The sequence below is a fragment of the Haematobia irritans genome, chromosome 3 (genome assembly GCF_050003625.1).
Source record: "Haematobia irritans isolate KBUSLIRL chromosome 3, ASM5000362v1, whole genome shotgun sequence".
Taxonomy (NCBI): Eukaryota; Metazoa; Arthropoda; class Insecta; order Diptera; family Muscidae; genus Haematobia; species Haematobia irritans.
In genome coordinates this window covers 62,774,076-62,791,315 of record NC_134399.1, presented here as the reverse complement: position 1 = coordinate 62,791,315, position 17,240 = coordinate 62,774,076, and the positions used below count along the sequence as shown (strand labels likewise).

Below are 17,240 nucleotides of genomic sequence, written 5' to 3'. Positions count from 1 at the left end.
AAATTGATATGGCGTTACCTATGAAAAATACTCATCCTTGTGTTTGTTGGGAATGTTTCAGAGTGGAAACTCCAAATACTACGTTCACACAATGATCGAAAATTTTATATTTTAAGGTTTGCAAATCACGAAACAGGGAGAGCATTGCTTTTGCAAAATGAATTAAAATTTTAGAGGGAATGACCGAATGTATGTGTGAACGTAGTATATTAACCGCTCTCTTGCTAAGTAGACTATTTTGACATTTGAAATCTCGCCTCTGTAGAATGTACTATTTGGCGTGTTTAAATATAAAGCTGGGAAACCCTGGCAAATGCCCAAACACAAACATCTGTCTGTCATTGCAAAAAGCATAAAGAAAAGGGACGCCAACAGAAGAACGCCGCCAATTGGCATTAAAAATATATTCTTTTTCTACAAGATTATATTCATAGAGTTTGTGATTATTTATTCATTACATAAAGCCAAAATAAGAAACTCGAATTAATTTCCCGAAACACCGAATTCTCAAATATTGTGTGTGAATTGTGAAAAAGAAGTTTCATGCATAAAAATTTAGAAGTGTAACACAATGCGGTGTGAAATTCCATTGGAATAAATGTTTAAAAGACGACACTTATTGTTAAGTTAAAAATCAAATTAAGCTCTTGAAACATGGAAATTGTGGTACTGAGCAGCGATATTGCGCGCCTTGTTTTGGGTAAGTTGTAAGGGGTATCTCCACAAGGATCCTTTTCATTATCGCTCTCTTGTCCATGATCACATAGATTACCTGAAATCACAAAATCTCAAGAGAGCCCATCACATCTTCTGTAAAACATCGCCATATTTGAAACAAGAGTTTTCAGCATATAAGCATGGCTTGCAAACACATTCATTCTATCCTGAATTAGAAGAAATTATTTGTGAATACGTAAAAATAACTAGAAAAGGTGAGTCGCTCGATGCATGGGAATTTCGGTGATGTACAGTTGTTTTTATATCCTTTTTGGATATATATTTTTTTTTCAATTGCAGTCGACCAAGAAGCCGCCAAACAAAACAATGAATTTCGATTCGAATTTCAACGACTTAAATTATCGGAAAAGGTTTGCAAGCTATTGGACCGTGAATGCCAACATGAACAAATTACTGAAGGCGATACCGCTACCGACTTGCAAACAGCAACGGCAGGTCCAAATACCAGTAATAGTATTAATTCAGATAAGGAAAATAATAACATTGGTAGGAAACGTAAACGTACTTGTGATACCAATCAATCAAATAACGATGAGAATGTCGACAGCAAAACAAAAGGATCGCCATCTAGCCGCCTGGGCAATTATGCCAAAAAGCGAAAGATGGTTGAACCGTATTGCTTTCTAAGTTCAAAATCATTACAAAGACACCGGCGTCGAAAGCAGTTTCTACGTTTATCGCCTTGCACCGCTGCCAAGAAAATCGATGCTAAATATGGCAAGGATGAAGACGACGAAGAATGGTCAAGTTCCAGCTATGAGGATATAACAACAGAAAGTGATGATGAAACAGAGGAAATAGGGGATGATGATTTGAATGGGAATGACTTGTTTAACGGTGCAAAACCTACAAAAGAGTCCACTCCTCGTAGCAGATCTCAAGACAGAGACAAACTGAGGGGTCCAATACTACCGGTAAGCTGAAAAGATGATTTTTTAAAGAACGTAAAATACTGTGTACTAACTAGAAAATATAATATTTTTTCGTAACGCATTTCCAATGTCGACAAATTGTAATATGTTGCATTAACCACCAAAAATGAATCAAAACTAGTGTATGGTTTGTTGGGCATATTGCAGATCATGGAACATGTAGTTGAGGGTACCAAATAAGCTTGAATATAGATTATTTACATTTATATATGGAAATAGGGTATGCTTTTTTTATTATTAATTTTGCGACTTGATGCATAATGCGTATCTTCTTTCACTATTACCAAGACATCACAAGATTTAGGATAGATGGCTCACGCATGGAGATATTTTATAATAGCATAGTTAAGCCAATTCAGAAAATGTTTTATTAAGCCATTATATTTTATTATTCAGAATTTTTATAGATAACCGGAGGCTAGCAAGTTAGCTTTGCGGTTGAAAACTGATAGAGGAAATGTTTCATGCCTTCACAAAGCAATAAACGTAATATTTTAGAATCGGGTATCGGGTTAATCAATCGGGTATTGAAAATTGAGATTTTCATTCAACATGTTACATTTATTGGACAAGCGGAAACAATTTTTTTTATTTAGAGTTAAAATAAATAAAATAAAAATAATAAATAAAACAAAAATTGAAGTCTGAAGAATCAAATATTTTTTTAACCCATTGTACAGTTTTTTAGTCCTCTTCAAACTCTGACACGCTTTGTTTAATTTAGAGCGCACTGTCTTCTTTCAAACGGTTCATAATACGTAGGTATGCAATTGGTCAGAACAGTGATGTAGTCTCCGGGAAATGAAGTAGGTTTATTTTATTTTGGCTGGAGTTGGTTCGGAGATATATTTGGGCATAATTGTATAGTGGCCACACAAACAAACATTTTTAAATCCAATATTGGGAGTTATATTGTAAATAGGATGTTAAAATTTTGCAAAAGAATTGTCTGAAATGAATGTGAAAAAATTGAAGTTTATTCTAAAGCCACATATTAAAGACACTTCCAAAAATGTTCTCCCAAAGCATTTCTTTATTTTAACTACCAGGGAGATTCTTTTGATTTATTTTAGTATTTTTTTTTAATATTTTTTACTTCTTTTTTTTCAAATACTTTAAAAAACAGGGTAATGATTAAAAAAAGGTATAAATTATTAAAACTTTGTCAAGAAAAATACTGAATCCCTTCTAGAAAAATTGCGAATTTTTGAAAGTATTTGAGATCAAACGTTCCAAATACTTATTAGGTAAAAATATCACAGAATTTTATATTACATTACACTCAACAGCCATCCAGTGCAATGGCTGTTGAAATGCTTGGACATCTCTCCTATGACAAGTCCATGTTAAACTCATCACTCCTGCGCCTATTTTGCACCACTTCCGGGTTGGGTACTCACAATAAAAGATGAAATACGACTTTCGAATATCTTGTAAAATATCATAAATAAATTTGCCGTTGCTCTGCGACACTAATAATGATTTTCGGTTAAAAATGTTGATTTACTTTTCTCAAAGGTGAATAGCCTTCTTCGTCTGGTTATATTTATTAATTTTTCCTTACACCAGTTCTTTGCTCTGTGACATAATGGATAAGTTCACAAGATGAAAATAATGGTGTAAATGCTTCAAAAATATTAATTCAATATGGGTAAATTCATTATTATCTGGGCTTGTTTTGGAACATATACGATTTTGGCCAGGCTTCACTTTATCAGATTATTTCTTTCCAAAAGGTCCTTTATTAATTTTTCTGTCTTTCGATTCATATGGAACATGAAAATGATTTATTTTTAAAATGATGGATCAGTATTTAGTTTTCCTTTTTTATGTCGATGATGGTGTTTCGTTTTTTTTTTGCAAGTCTATTTATGTCATCTAATGCTAAAAGCAGAAAGTGTAATGTTTTTTTCTGACGTAATCGTTTTCTTACTTTTGTTTCTGTTCTTTAAGGAAATTTCACAAGCCATTTTAGAAAATCCAGAATTTCAACAAAAATTAGTTGAAAACATTAATCAAGCTTTGAATAATTCATCCGCAAAAGCTGAACAAACGAAATCTCTACCAACCACAAAACCCCAGACTTCCGTTCCTATATCAAATGAGATTACTAACGATGAAATTGGTATTAGCTCAAGTCAATTACTTGACCAAATGATAAAGAATATTTTGGATGTCACAGAAAAAGATCCTAGTTTTGACGCTATTATACATGAGGTGGTTGAAGCATCTAATAAACCTATTGTTCAATCAGCTGGAGTTCAATGTGATCTTGGGCCAACTAATGCGGAATTTTTGGGAAGAACGGATGGGCGACGTCCGGTTTTTACGTCTACAGAACCACCACCTTTAGTACCAACACGACCCCAATCGGCAGTGGTGCAGCCTCGAGTTCAAATGCAATCTGCAGATATTGTTAATAATACATCACAAACTATTGAAATTCCACCTAGAACACCTTTGATTATTAGAAATGCAGTTGCGGCCGCGAATGCATCAACTTTAGGAGCAAGTTCTGCTCAAGATCCTCCTACAATTACTGCAAATAATTCATTTGGATCGTTGATCGATCCCAATTTTTCTATTTCCAAATTGATAGTTCTAAATTCTAATGATAGCGCCCAGAAACAACATCCAGAGCCATCTATTGGCAATATTACGGCCGAAAATATAATAAATCAACTATCCACCAGTGGTGTAGTTGCTGAAACGGGTGATGAACAGGTTTACTTTGACGCTACAACTGGTCAGCTAACATTGCCTTTGTATCTGACCAATGATGGCCTCTTAGCTAATTTTCCTTTTCTCATTAACAACGAAATTGTTACACAACAATTGCAACCAGGTAATATTGCCAATATGGATGCATCACGTATTGAGATTCCTTTACCGGAACCCATTGTTGTGACGGCTGATCAATTACCACCAAATTCTATAATTCTTGGTAGTAGTCAAAAAATGAATCCAGCTGAAAACAATCAGGCAAGTCATCAGACGATAGAGAAAGCTGCTGCAGTGGTGGGTCACAAAGATATCATAACATGTAACACTGGACCCCCGGGTTCCTTGGACACAAGATTAATGGCGGAAAAAGCTACACCTTCTACCAGTGGTATTGTTAATACAAAAGCTTACCGGAGCCTTTCCACACCGAGGAAACGAGCATCCCATGTGCGAACCCTTACATTTTCCCCCAGAGGACCGCAATTTACTGCTGCCACTGGCGCAGGAGCAACTCCTTTGTCAACAAGGAGAGAAACACTTAGCAGAGCAGTCCAGAGGTCTGTACCCAAACCAATACCGGAGGAAGCTATTAGTGCTGAAGTTTTAAGCGCTTCAGAAAAACCTATAATAAAAAATGTCGAAATTCTTCCTGCCATATCGACAAACGATTCAAATGTCAAGGACTCAACGTCAGTATCTGCGAACGAGAGCGCCAACAATTGTAGTGTTCCACATCTGTTTGTTACTGAAGAGAGCAGTAATCAAACAGTTATTAACAAACACTCTTCTTCATCAGTTAAGGCCCAACAAGTGTCGGAACCCACAATCACAGACGCATGCAAAAACCAAATAACCAATGCCCCAGAAAATACGCCAAAACGGAAACAAACCAGACAAAATGCTGTTAGAGCTTGTAAACGGCAATTATCGAAGTCACAGAACGAGGATGACATATCGGCCGAGAAGAATGAGAAAGAAAACGAAATCAATGCTCCACCACCAGGAAGTGAAGAGTATGAAATGTTCATGCTACAAGAGTGGATGAAGGCCAGAAATTCCTCGAATATCGACCTCGATGTGCGTCTACGTGAACTTAACTCAAAAATGACTGTTTTGAAGCCAGTGAAGAAAGTGAACACCAAAAAACGTATACGCCGTAAAAAGCCAGCAGCAACAAAGCGCAAAGAAAAAGAAATGGCCGAAGAAGCTGAAGAACTAGAAATGTCAAGAGAATTGTTAAATGAATCACAAGAAGCAAATGTAACTGGCGCGGCAGATTCTGTCCCAGAACATCCGTCAACTTGTCCAGATTCCCGAGGAATTGAAGTAGCAGCGATGGCATGTGATAAAGTAGAGAAAGAGAATAATGCAGCTATGGACAATATTGAAGAAGTGACCCCAAGTAGAAGGGGGGGAAAGAAAGCAAAAGATATTGCAATAAAAATCCCTACGCCTCAAAAAACGTCGATAACCACCAAAGAGAAAAATTCCAAAATTAAAGAGAATAAAAAGGAAAACCCGAAGAAGGTTTATGGTAACAGGGCAAGGAACGAAAACTCCATACAGCCAGATATGGTAGAGCCATCATCGAATGCAGCTCATGTAGAAAGTGCTGAAGAATTGAAACCAAACGATTTTCCAGTTCCGGTTGGTGGTGCACCACACACACAAGCCATCCATGCTACACATACAATATGTCATGTAAATGAAGTTTTGGAAAGGGAAAAGCGTACCAGTAACATAGCATTCTTATTGGAGACCCCATATAAAGATCCCAATATTTCAAATTTTTCCTCAACGGGTATACCTCCCACTCCAGGTATATTTGCTCCTTCATTAGAAACGCCGGCAGGTAAAAACAAAAATCCCCAGGATGAAATGGTTGCTTCTACGTCTTTTTTATTTGGCTCACTGACTAAAAGTGAATTGGATACACCCATGCTGAGCGCTCTTACACCTGGTTTTCGTTTCACTCCTTTTGGAATGAAAGAAATTGCAACACCTCGTAGTGTGACGGGTACAGAATATTCTTCGGGTGGTGGGTCGTATTATAAGCCAGATGAAAGTGAAGATTTAGATCGCAACATCGATAAAATCTTGAGAGACTCTGCTCAAAAAGCATTGCAACAAGAGCGAAATGATGAAACCGATCGAACTGAAGACGACGACGACGAAAGAGAGGAGGGCGAAATAAGATCACCAACCAAGCCAGAAAGCGAAGAAGATAATAATCAAGAAATTGAAGTGGAAATACCAGTAGAGAAACTTAAGGTGGAACCAATTGTTTTGAAACGAGTTAAATCCTTTGGCTGCGAGGCTGTTGATAGCATAGAAACAGCAAAAATTGATCCACATTATACTTTGGCTTCAGGTTTACCTGAAATAAGTGCTGCCGAAGATTCGAACTCAACATCTTCCTCTTCATCATCCTCCGGTTCATCCTCCTCGTCGAATTCATCAAATTCTACGCGTTCGTCAGCTTCGAAATCTTCCACAAAATCAAAGACTGTTTTGGAAGTAAAAACACCGAAAAAGTTGAGTGACTTGGACAACCTCTCTGAAATATCTAGCACGGAAGATGAGGAATGGAAAAAATGCGTTGTCTCCGACAATAATGAAAACTCACAGTTGGTTAACATCGATGGAGAAGTTCGATATCCGGTTAGGAGTTGGCTAACGCCAGTCAAGGAAAATGTACCAGTTGAAGACTCATTAGCAGTGCCTCCAGTGTCGGGAACGTCAGCAAATTTATCTACAATCAAAGTCACATTGCCCCTAAAGTCTGCCGAAAAAAGGATCCGTCAGGTTAAGGAACTGGAAATGAAGAGAGAACGTATGAAAGAAAAACTAAAACGTGATGCTTCGTCCATAATAGGCCATGAAAAGCCTACGTCATGCTCTAGTTCCGCGCCAAATATTTCTGCAGCTCTTGCAGCTTCACGCGTAATACATGCCATGCGGGATAAAGGCAGAAGGCCAGCTTGCTTTGAAGTTACGCAAACTACGGTGACAACTACTGCGATAGATGAAAAACGTTCAATAGATGTTCTTACTGCTCTTCGACTTTCTGCTAAAAAACACCCTCCCAAAACTCCAGAGACCGAAAAACCCAAAATACAATGCAAACTTGAGGCGTCCATTATCGCAGATGATAATGCGATTGTACAGACAACTACAGAGCAAAAGACTATAATTCCAAAAACCCCGGAAAATAAAGAGAATCCCAAAATGAATATATCGTCAGCTTCCGGAAGAACTCCTCAAAGAAAATGTTTACCAATAGATGCGAGACCGGTAACGAAAACTATACGGAAAGCAAATAAGAATATTGTTCGAACGCCGCTTGCTTTCAAAACAGTTCATTCGCCTGGCAAAATAAACTCACATAGTACAACGACTACTCTAGCCGAATTATCACATAAATCCAAGGATAGTCCAATCTCACCGACAATAGCAACGGTAAAGGTTTCACCCAGTCTTACGAAACCAAAGAAAACTAGAACGAAGAAAACTCAAGAATCCAAAGCCGTTAAAGCAAAGACAAGTCCCAAAGCCACTAAAGCAAAAGCTGCACCCAAGTCAAAAGTTGCCCGAGCTCCCACCAAGAAAAAGACAGTTTCAAAGAAAATCGAAAAAGAGAATATTGTGTTGGATCCTAGATCGGAAGGTGAGTTAAATGAAAGGAAAGAGGACTCAATGGAAGAAACATCACAACAGGCATCCAGCATAAAACCAAAGATACACATAAAAGCCGCCAATGCCATGTTACAAACAAAACAATCGAAAAATAATAGAAGTGCAGATGACAATGTGGCTGAAAAAGAGCTAGATGAGGCACAAGATGTAGAAAAAGTCAAAAGTCATAGTCCAAGTAAAAATCTTAAACCCTCTGTTGAACCGAATATCGACCAAGAAAATGTGGAGGAAACATCCGAGGAAGATCCATTTGACTCTTGCGATATCTGTACAATCGATGAGACAGACACCAAACACTTTGTACACTGTACCTACCAAGGCCCAGATGAACCACCACCACCCTCAGACTCACCAAACGGTTTATGCAGTTTTCAAATGTTTGTAGCTATCGACGAAAACAATAAACATGTTTGGAGTGTTTCTGAAGGCATAACCTTATATTCATGTCCACCGGTGAATCGAACATTGTCAACGGCTAAATCGGTACCACAGCCCGTAAGGAATATTCCCAAGAAACGTAAAGTACGTATAACTTCTACTGCGGATGAAAAGACAGTTCCAGCGGCAGTGCCGAATACCAAAATAGCAGCTGTTTCTTTGAAAGCATTTACTACTGCTGCAACACCAGGGGCTACCTCAACACCGGTACAGACGGCTGGTGTTGTGTCACGTACAGAAAAGGCAGTTTCAAAAGAAGGGTAAGTTTTTCACCCAAATAAAACTCATTATTGCGTTTTCAGCTTAAAACAATGCGTTGAGAAAACTACAGAGCAAAACTATGTTTCTCAAATTGATTTGGGCAAAGCCCTTTAGATTGGAAAATGGTTAGATGGACGATTTCGAAATCGGAACTACCACATTCCTCATCAGCATCCACTACTTGCCGCCAAACTATCAAGCAATTATCAGAACTAAAATACAAAAGCACCTCGCATATTATTGGAATCTTTTCAAGTAGAAGAGACGGTGGCTCCCACCGTGGTGCAGTGGTTTGCATGCCCGCCTTACATACACAGTGTCATGGGTTCAATCCTAGTTTTTTGAAAGACGGGTTTTCTCGGTTTTCAAAACCCGGACTTTTTTCCAAAACCGGTGGATGGTATTTTTTTAACTAATAACCGACGTTAACGGCTCAACCGGTTTTCATAAAAACAATAAAATGGCTATCATAGTTTCTTTTCAAAGTATTTATTTTTGAACTACATGTATTTTAAAATTGGCTTTCCTGCCATAAATTGGGATTAACTGCTACAGTATCAGGATCATAAATGCTAGTCGCATTTTCAGCCGATCGACTTGCTTTCATCGAAGACAACTGCAAAATATAATGTATTTTCTCAATCACAAAATCGCAGAAGATCTTTTTAGAACGAAACGCCTAGCGGAATCCGATAGTATTTATACAATGCGAGATACAGATAAATAACGCTCTTTGAAATTTTCGTAAATTCTTATTGTAGAAGGATGTTAAGATTTACATGTAAACCATGATGTAAATCTTAACGTAATGGAAGTTGTTTTAAAGGCACAACACTTCCAAAAAGGTACTCCCAAATTTGTTTTTTATTTTAACAACCAAGGAAGTTCTTTTAATTACATTTTTATAACTAGTTTTTTCCGATTTTTAAGGATTAATTTGGTCTGTTTTCATTTAAAATACGTTGGAAAAACATTCCAACGTTGTTCTGGATCTCACCGCACTGCTTACCACATTATTCACACCTCTCTCAACAAAAAGTTACAGCCTATTTCTGATATCCGAATTCTACTCTTCGTTCGCATACAAAACGAATATAAGCTGATTTGGGTTTCTCTAAGCTCTATCTAAACGACAAGTGAGACGAAAATCAATGCGAACGAAAACGTAACGTTACCACTACAATTGAGTTCCTCTAACTCCATTCGTTTGCATTTTGTCGAACAGAAATGCCAAATCCTCTCACTTTGCACAAACCTTTCGTTTTGTAGAAAAAGGCATTCTGTTGATAAATTTTTTATAAAGGCATCGGCAGTTTAATTTCAAATTGTCTGCCAAAAAATTTAATGGAATGAAAAAAATTTTAAAAAAGAACATTTGTTACTACAAAGCAAGTTTTAAATCCTATTTTCTTTACGTTTCGTAAAGTCGGCAGAGAACTGAACTGGGTGACGCCGACGCAAACTGTATGATATTTGAAAGAAGTGCCGACAAAAACTGCATGATATTAGAGAAATTTTCCTCATGACTGCCACCTACTGACGCAGTTTCGCTTCACAGTTTCGTCCTCTTGTATTTTTATTCTCTCTGGTTTACCAAATAAACGGCGATGCCAGATTAAATTTTATGGAAAATAATTTTTAAAATGTATGGGCCTTTTTCAACTTTTTTGACAGTAAAGGCCTGGTTATGCATATAAAAATATAGCGTAACCGTAACTTAACGGCAACGTATGATTTTTTGGCAATTAGCCAACTTGAAAAAACGTACCAACAAACTATCGAGAACTGGCAGAAAAAAGTTTTTTTTTACATATAAAATGAATTTAACGAACAATATTAAATTCTCATCGTCCATTTTAACCGAAAACAACACAATACTGCAATGACGCTTGTTTTTTGATCAGCTGATACGACAACGACACGTAAATTTTTATTATACCCTGCGCCACACTGTGGAACAGGGTATTATAAGTTAGTGCATATGTATGCAACACCCAGAAAGAGACGAGATAGGCACATGGTGTCTTTGGCAGAAATGCTAAGGGTGGGCTCCTGAGTCGATATAGCAATCTCCGTCTGTCCGTGAACACATTTTTGTAATCAAAGTCTAGGTTGCAGTTTTAGTCCAATCGACTTCAAATTTGGCTCAGAATAGAACCCTATTGATTTTGAAAGAAATCGGTTCAGATTTAGATATAGCTCCCATATATATATATATATTTCGCCCGATATTGACTTATATGGCCCCAGAAGCCAGAGTTTTACCCTAATTTGCTTCAAATTTTGCACAAGAAGAACAATTAGTACTATAGTCAAGTGGCCAAATTTTATTGAAATCGGTTCAGATCTAGATATAGCTCCCATATATATCTTTCGCCCGATATGGACTAATACGGTCCCAGAAGCCAGGGTTATACCCCAATTTGGTTGAAATTTTGCACAAACATAACACTTGGTCGTATAGTCAAGTGTGCACAATTTGATTGAAATCGGTTCAGATTTAGATATAGCTCCCATATATATCTTTCGCCCGATATGAACTTATATGGCCCCAGAAGCCAGAGATTTACCCTAATTTGCTTGAAATTTTGCACCAGGAGAACAATTAGTACTATAGTCAAGTGTGCCTATTTTATTGAAATCGGTTCAGATTTAGATATAGCTCCCATATATAGCTTTCACCCTATTTACACTCATATAACAGAGGCCTATTTTTTGCTCCGATTTAGTTGAAATTTTGCACAAAGAGTAGAATTAGCGTTGTAGCTTTGCGTGTCCAATTTTGTTGAAATCGGTTCAGATTTAGATATATCTCCCATATACGAGGGCGATTCGGAAACTTCTTAGCCTATCAATGAAAGAGAATAGTTCGTTTTTCAAAAATATTTTATTTTTCAATATAATCTCCTGAAACTTCAATACGCTTAGGTTAGGTTAGGTTAGGTTATGTGGCAGCCCGATGTATCGGGCTCACTTAGACTATTCAGTCCATTGTGATACCACAGTGGTGAACTTCTCTCTTATCACTGAGTGCTGCCCGATTACATGTTAAGCTCAATGACAAGGGACCTCCTTTTTATAGCCGAGTCCGAACGGCGCTCCACATTCCAGTGAAACCACTTAGAGAAGCTTTGAAACCCTCGGAAATGTCACCAGCATTACTGAGGTGGGATAATCCACCGCTGAAAAACTTTTTGGTGTTCGGTCGCAGCAGGAATCGAACCCACGACCTTGTGTATGCAAGGCGGGCATGCTATCCATTGCACCACGGTGGCTCCCAATACACTTAGTCCAACGCTTTTCTAGCAATTCTATAAATAAATAAATAGTGGTTTACAACTGTAATTGCATCTTCATTTGAGGTAAAACGCTTGTCACCAAGGAATTTTTTTAGATTTGGGAACAAGTAAAAATCACTGGGAGCTAAATCAGGAGAATAAGGTGGGTGGTCAAGCAACTCGTACTTTAATTCGTTGATTTTAGCTATTGTTAAAACACTCTTGTGCGCTGGTGTGTTGTCTTGATGAAAAATTATTTTTTTTGTGTTGCAAGCCAGGACGTTTTTCTCGAATTTGTACATTTAATTGATCCAAAAGGTTGCAATAGTACTCTGAATTTATTGTTGTAACCTTTTGCAGATAGTCAATCAATAAAAATACCTTTGAAGTCCCAAAAAACCGTTGCCATAACTTTACCAGCCGATTGAATTATTTTTGCCTTCTTTGGGGCACTTCCTCCAGCTTCAGTCCATTGTTTGGATTGTTCTTTTGTCTCTGGAGTATAGTGGTGCATCCATGTCTCATCAACAGTTATGAAACGACGAATAAAATACATTTTATTTCGCTTAAAACGATCCAAGCAAGCTTGAGAACAAATGTTAACAAACAGAACGACTGTTAACAAATGCGGCACCCATCTTGCAGAAAGCTTTTTCATCTGTAGTTCTTCATGCAAAATTAAATGGACTCGATCATTTGAGATGTCCATGATATTAGCAATTTCACGCACTTTTATTCGTCGATCATTTAATACCATATCATGCACTTTGGCTACAATTTCTATTGTTGTTGCTGTTTTTGGACGTCCACTTCAATGCTTGTACGACCACGTTTAAATTCAGTAACCCAATTATTTACTGTTGCATATGAAGGAGCACTTTCACCTAACACATTCACCATATCATTATGAATTTCTTGTCCCGATAAACCTTTTTTATGTATATATTTAATGGCGGCACGCATTTCAAATTTTTCCATTGTAAAAAAATTGCGGATGGGTCTTTTTTGAACACCTGTTTATATATGAAGGATTTGCCAGATCGAAACAAAATTTAACATGTGTTCATAACAGAGATGGAAGTTTCCAAAACACTTAACTTTTTTCTGTTTATACCGCGCCTTTTGTGCTAGGCTAAGAAGTTTCCAAACTGCCCTCGTATAGCTTTCGCCCGATTTACACTCATATGACCACAGAGGCCAATTTTTAACTCCGATTTTGTTGAAATTTTGCACAGGGAGTAGAATTAGCATTGTAGCTATGCGTGCCAAATTTGGTTGACATCGGTTCAGATTTAGATTTAGCTCCCATATATATGTTTTTCTGATTTCGACAAAAATGGTCAAAATACCAACATGTTCCTTGTAAAATCGCCACTGCTTAGTTGAAAAGTTGTAAAAGTGACTCTAATTTACCAAAACTTCTAATACATATATATCGAGCGATAAAATAAACTTTTGCGAAGTTTCCTTAAAATTGCTTCAGATTTAAATGTTTCCCATATTTTTTTACTAAGATAGTGTTCCACCCTAGCCGCATTAGCCGACTTAAATTTTGAGTCTATAGATTTTGTAGAAGTCTATCAAATTCTGTCTAGATCGAGTGATATTTAAATGTATGCATTTGGGACAAACCTTTATATATATAGTCCCCAACACATTTGACGGATTTGATATGGTATCGAAAATTTAGATCTACAAAATGGTGCAGGGTCTAATATAGTCGGCCCCGGTATATATAATAATATAATATAGTCGACTTTCCTTACTTGTTTTTTTCTGAATCTTACGACACGCTTACGTTGTGCAAACGTTGGGTAATCGTTTGTATGGGCTGTCTTATATCAACATAGACCAAGAAAATATAGAGACATACTTTGATAATTCACATGTTTTAGTTTATTTGCAGTGCGCAGTCATTCCCCTTTTTTTTTTGGATGCATAACCAGGCCTTAACGTAAGCGATGCGAACGAACCGAAGGGTAGGTAGTTAGAGAAACCCACATCCTGGCGAATGTGTGCTGTAGTCACTCACTTTCGTCCAGATTTCATTCGTAATTGCTTTCGTTCGGATATCAGAAATAGGCTGTTCGTTGTTCTGACTCACACGTGTGAACTTTTTTCGGACTTCGGATCGAAAAATGTACAGCTGATTTTTTCTGCAATGCATTTTATTTGCAGACAGAAATTATAAACTAAACATATTTTGCCGGTAAAAATAAAGTAGACTGGAATAAGAAATAAACATATACACCAGCCAGAAGAAATTATTGTTCAAATTTTAGATTTTTTTAAAATCGTATTTCGTGCCATATGCAATGTGCAAAATATTAAAGTTTCAAATCTGTTATTTATTTATGCTAAAAATATTCTAACTGCATAAAATAGCTGTACACTTGGCACACACAGGAAAAATGTAGTCCAGAACACCTCTTAAGTGTGACACCAAAACGATACATGTGTGTACCATAACAGACACGATTAGCAATTAATAAAAAGGTATAAAATAATATTTTATCGAATAAAAGTGCGAAATCCCTTCTACTATAAGTACGAATATTCGAAAGTATTTGAGCTTTGGTAAATTATAATTTTTTAATTCACATACAAAACTAAATTCGCATCACACCTTAATGTAAATTTGGTGAAATTGCCGTTGAAATCATCCGTCCTATGATAACCCATGTTGAATTTATAGCATCTGTGCCAATTTGCACTATTTCCGGAGCCATTTGCATTATTTTTTTTTTTGGTGATAATAAAAACGAAAATTTTGTGTTTGAGCCCGGAAGTGGTGCAAAACCGGATTAGTAATAATCCATTTTACATGGCCTTGTCCTCGGTTGAAAGCCATCTTTTTAAGGCATCCACTGCATATCACATTAATTCTTCAGATGTGGGTATTTCAATATTTTGAATTTCATTTGAAAAAAAGAAAAAAAAAACATAAGAAACTTGAACTTTTCCTATACTATTTTGTCTATATAAAGACTTTGCGAGCAATACAAACTCATATTTGATGGCAAATTCCACATCAGCCGAAAAATGGATCGGTGCACTTTGGAAATTCCCATTATGTTTTTGTCCTTCTTTAACAAACGGACCCAACGCCCATTATCCGACCCCTTCCGACCAATACAATTATTTTTTTGTAACTTAAATTATCGTACTGTGATGTGAAGTGCCACTACACCTAACAAAACAAAATCGAACAGGGGCCAAATCACCGCATTCGTCATCGAGTTCTGTTTCGTATCGAGAAACATGGATCACGGCATTCGATCGTAATTTATTTTCGCTACTACTTTTTTTATATTGCTGTAAACATATGGTAATAAGAAATTGGAAGCAAATGTGAAGCAAAGTGAATTTTAAAAATAAGTTTTTGTGATCAATATATGTTATTTCTGGGAAATTTATATTGTTTTTGTGCATTAAAATATATGTGTAAACATATTATAATGAATCCAAGTGTTTTTTCTTCGACTTCGGATTCAGAGGATGAGTACAAAGTGGCATTAATAAGGACAATTATTCCTGAAAAAAAACAGTCCTTTATTATTGCCTGAAGTATAGTAAGTGATTCTATTTTGAAGTGAGTGTTTTTAACATCCATAGATTTAAAAGACGTTTTCGTCTTTCAAAAGAAGCTTTTAAATATGTTCTTGAAAAAATAAGTTTTTTTATTACTTGCATAGTAATATTATATTTTCTTAAATGTATTTTGCCAAAATAGAATATACTTACATTTTCACCAACTTCTTGTTTCTTTTGTTTACCTTTTTTTGCTCAAAAATCACTACATACTTCGTTTTCGATAGCATGCTACCTATCGTGTTCAACTTCGAGTAGAAACAATTCGATAACGACTGCGGTGATCCGCGTAAACTATATTGTAGCATCTATATCTGTATGCCAGAGACTTTTCAATTTACCTTTTACACAGCTTGTTTAATAACTTATTAATCGTAGATAAATAAGTTAATGAAATCCTTTCTTGTTTGTCATTTCAGATCAAAATCTAAAGCTATGAACAATGTCAAATCATCTGTGAAGACATCTGATGAACGCTTAGCACGACAGAAAAACGTTGATGAAGCAAATAATGAAAATGAAAAATTACAAATCGAAGATATAGAGTCTATATTATCGCACTTACACGGCACTTAAATCTTGAAAATGGAAATTTTCAAACAACATTGAAGGAAGTGCAATGTTAACATTAATTATATATGGTATTTTCTTTTTATAAGAAATGTTAATTTGTTGTATTCATTATCATATAAGCATGTTGTATCTATTATTCGTTTATATATAAATATGGATATACATAAGAAATATGTAAATAACTATAAAAAGTTCGTTCTCATAAAGGCTTTGATGAATTGCCTCTGCCACAACAAAGAAATATTGTTTATGTACTAAAATATCTAAAACGTCGATATAAACTTTTATAAGCAGTAATCTCTTACAACCTTTTTTCATTCCAATATATCGCTACGAGCATAGCAAAATATTTCCTTAATTTTTATAAGTGAAATATTCGTTTATCGTTTATTAATGCAATTGCCATAGAAATGTCAATTGAAAGTTACTATAATAAAAAGTATTTCCAATTGTTTAATTGTATATTGTTGGAATGTTGATTTAAACCCTCTTTTTTAATACGTTACCCCCTTTATATAAAATTTAATTTAATTTCGTTTAAGTTTGTTTATTTATCGTTAATGGAAAAATTTTGGAAAATGTATATTATCTTTTGTACAAAAAACAAAATTGAAGATGTTTAAAAGAAAATAAAACTTTTTAAATTAATCCTCAAAATTTGTATTATCATTTACTATTTACTCGGCAATGTCTGAAAATAAGACGATAACTTTTTAATACTAAAATAAGCTGTAAACTCATTATGATATACCAGTAATTTCACCTTTGACTATAAGAATATGAATAAATAAAATAAACTTGGAATTGGAATTTATACACACATTTCCAAAGTTGAATCTCTTTGTTATACAGTGTTATTTGTTATTATGGAAGTAGGAGTAGTAGGGATTTAGTAATCAGAATCGATTGTTTTACACTTATGGACCTTTGAGTTTTTCAAAACTTTTTTACTTCGTGGCTTGTCTAAATCATCATCTTATGGGTAAGCATGCATCATCCATAAATGTCA

At 35.8% G+C, this 17,240-nt stretch overlaps 1 protein-coding gene across 1 annotated transcript; it reads left to right on the top strand.

Annotated features, from left to right (window-relative positions):
* The first annotated feature begins 347 nt into the window (after positions 1-347).
* Positions 348-17,078, top strand: mxc (multi sex combs). Its single transcript, XM_075299439.1, has 5 exons — positions 348-700; positions 768-932; positions 1,018-1,652; positions 3,624-8,788; positions 16,078-17,078. Exons 1-5 carry the CDS (start codon positions 655-657, stop codon positions 16,232-16,234), a joined length of 6,168 nt encoding a protein of 2,055 aa, XP_075155554.1. The 5' UTR covers positions 348-654; the 3' UTR covers positions 16,235-17,078.
* Positions 17,079-17,240: the final 162 nt, after the last annotated feature.

What these genes read in the sequence shown, in the direction of transcription:
- mxc (XM_075299439.1), top strand. Translation starts at nt 655, where the DNA reads ATGGAAATTGTGGTACTGAGCAGCGATATTGCGCGCCTTGTTTTGG. An exon ending in TGAGGGGTCCAATACTACCG is followed by an intron (nt 1,653 to 3,623) that starts GTAAGCTGAAAA and finishes CTGTTCTTTAAG; the next exon opens with GAAATTTCACAAGCCATTTT. An exon ending in AAGGCAGTTTCAAAAGAAGG is followed by an intron (nt 8,789 to 16,077) that starts GTAAGTTTTTCA and finishes TTGTCATTTCAG; the next exon opens with ATCAAAATCTAAAGCTATGA.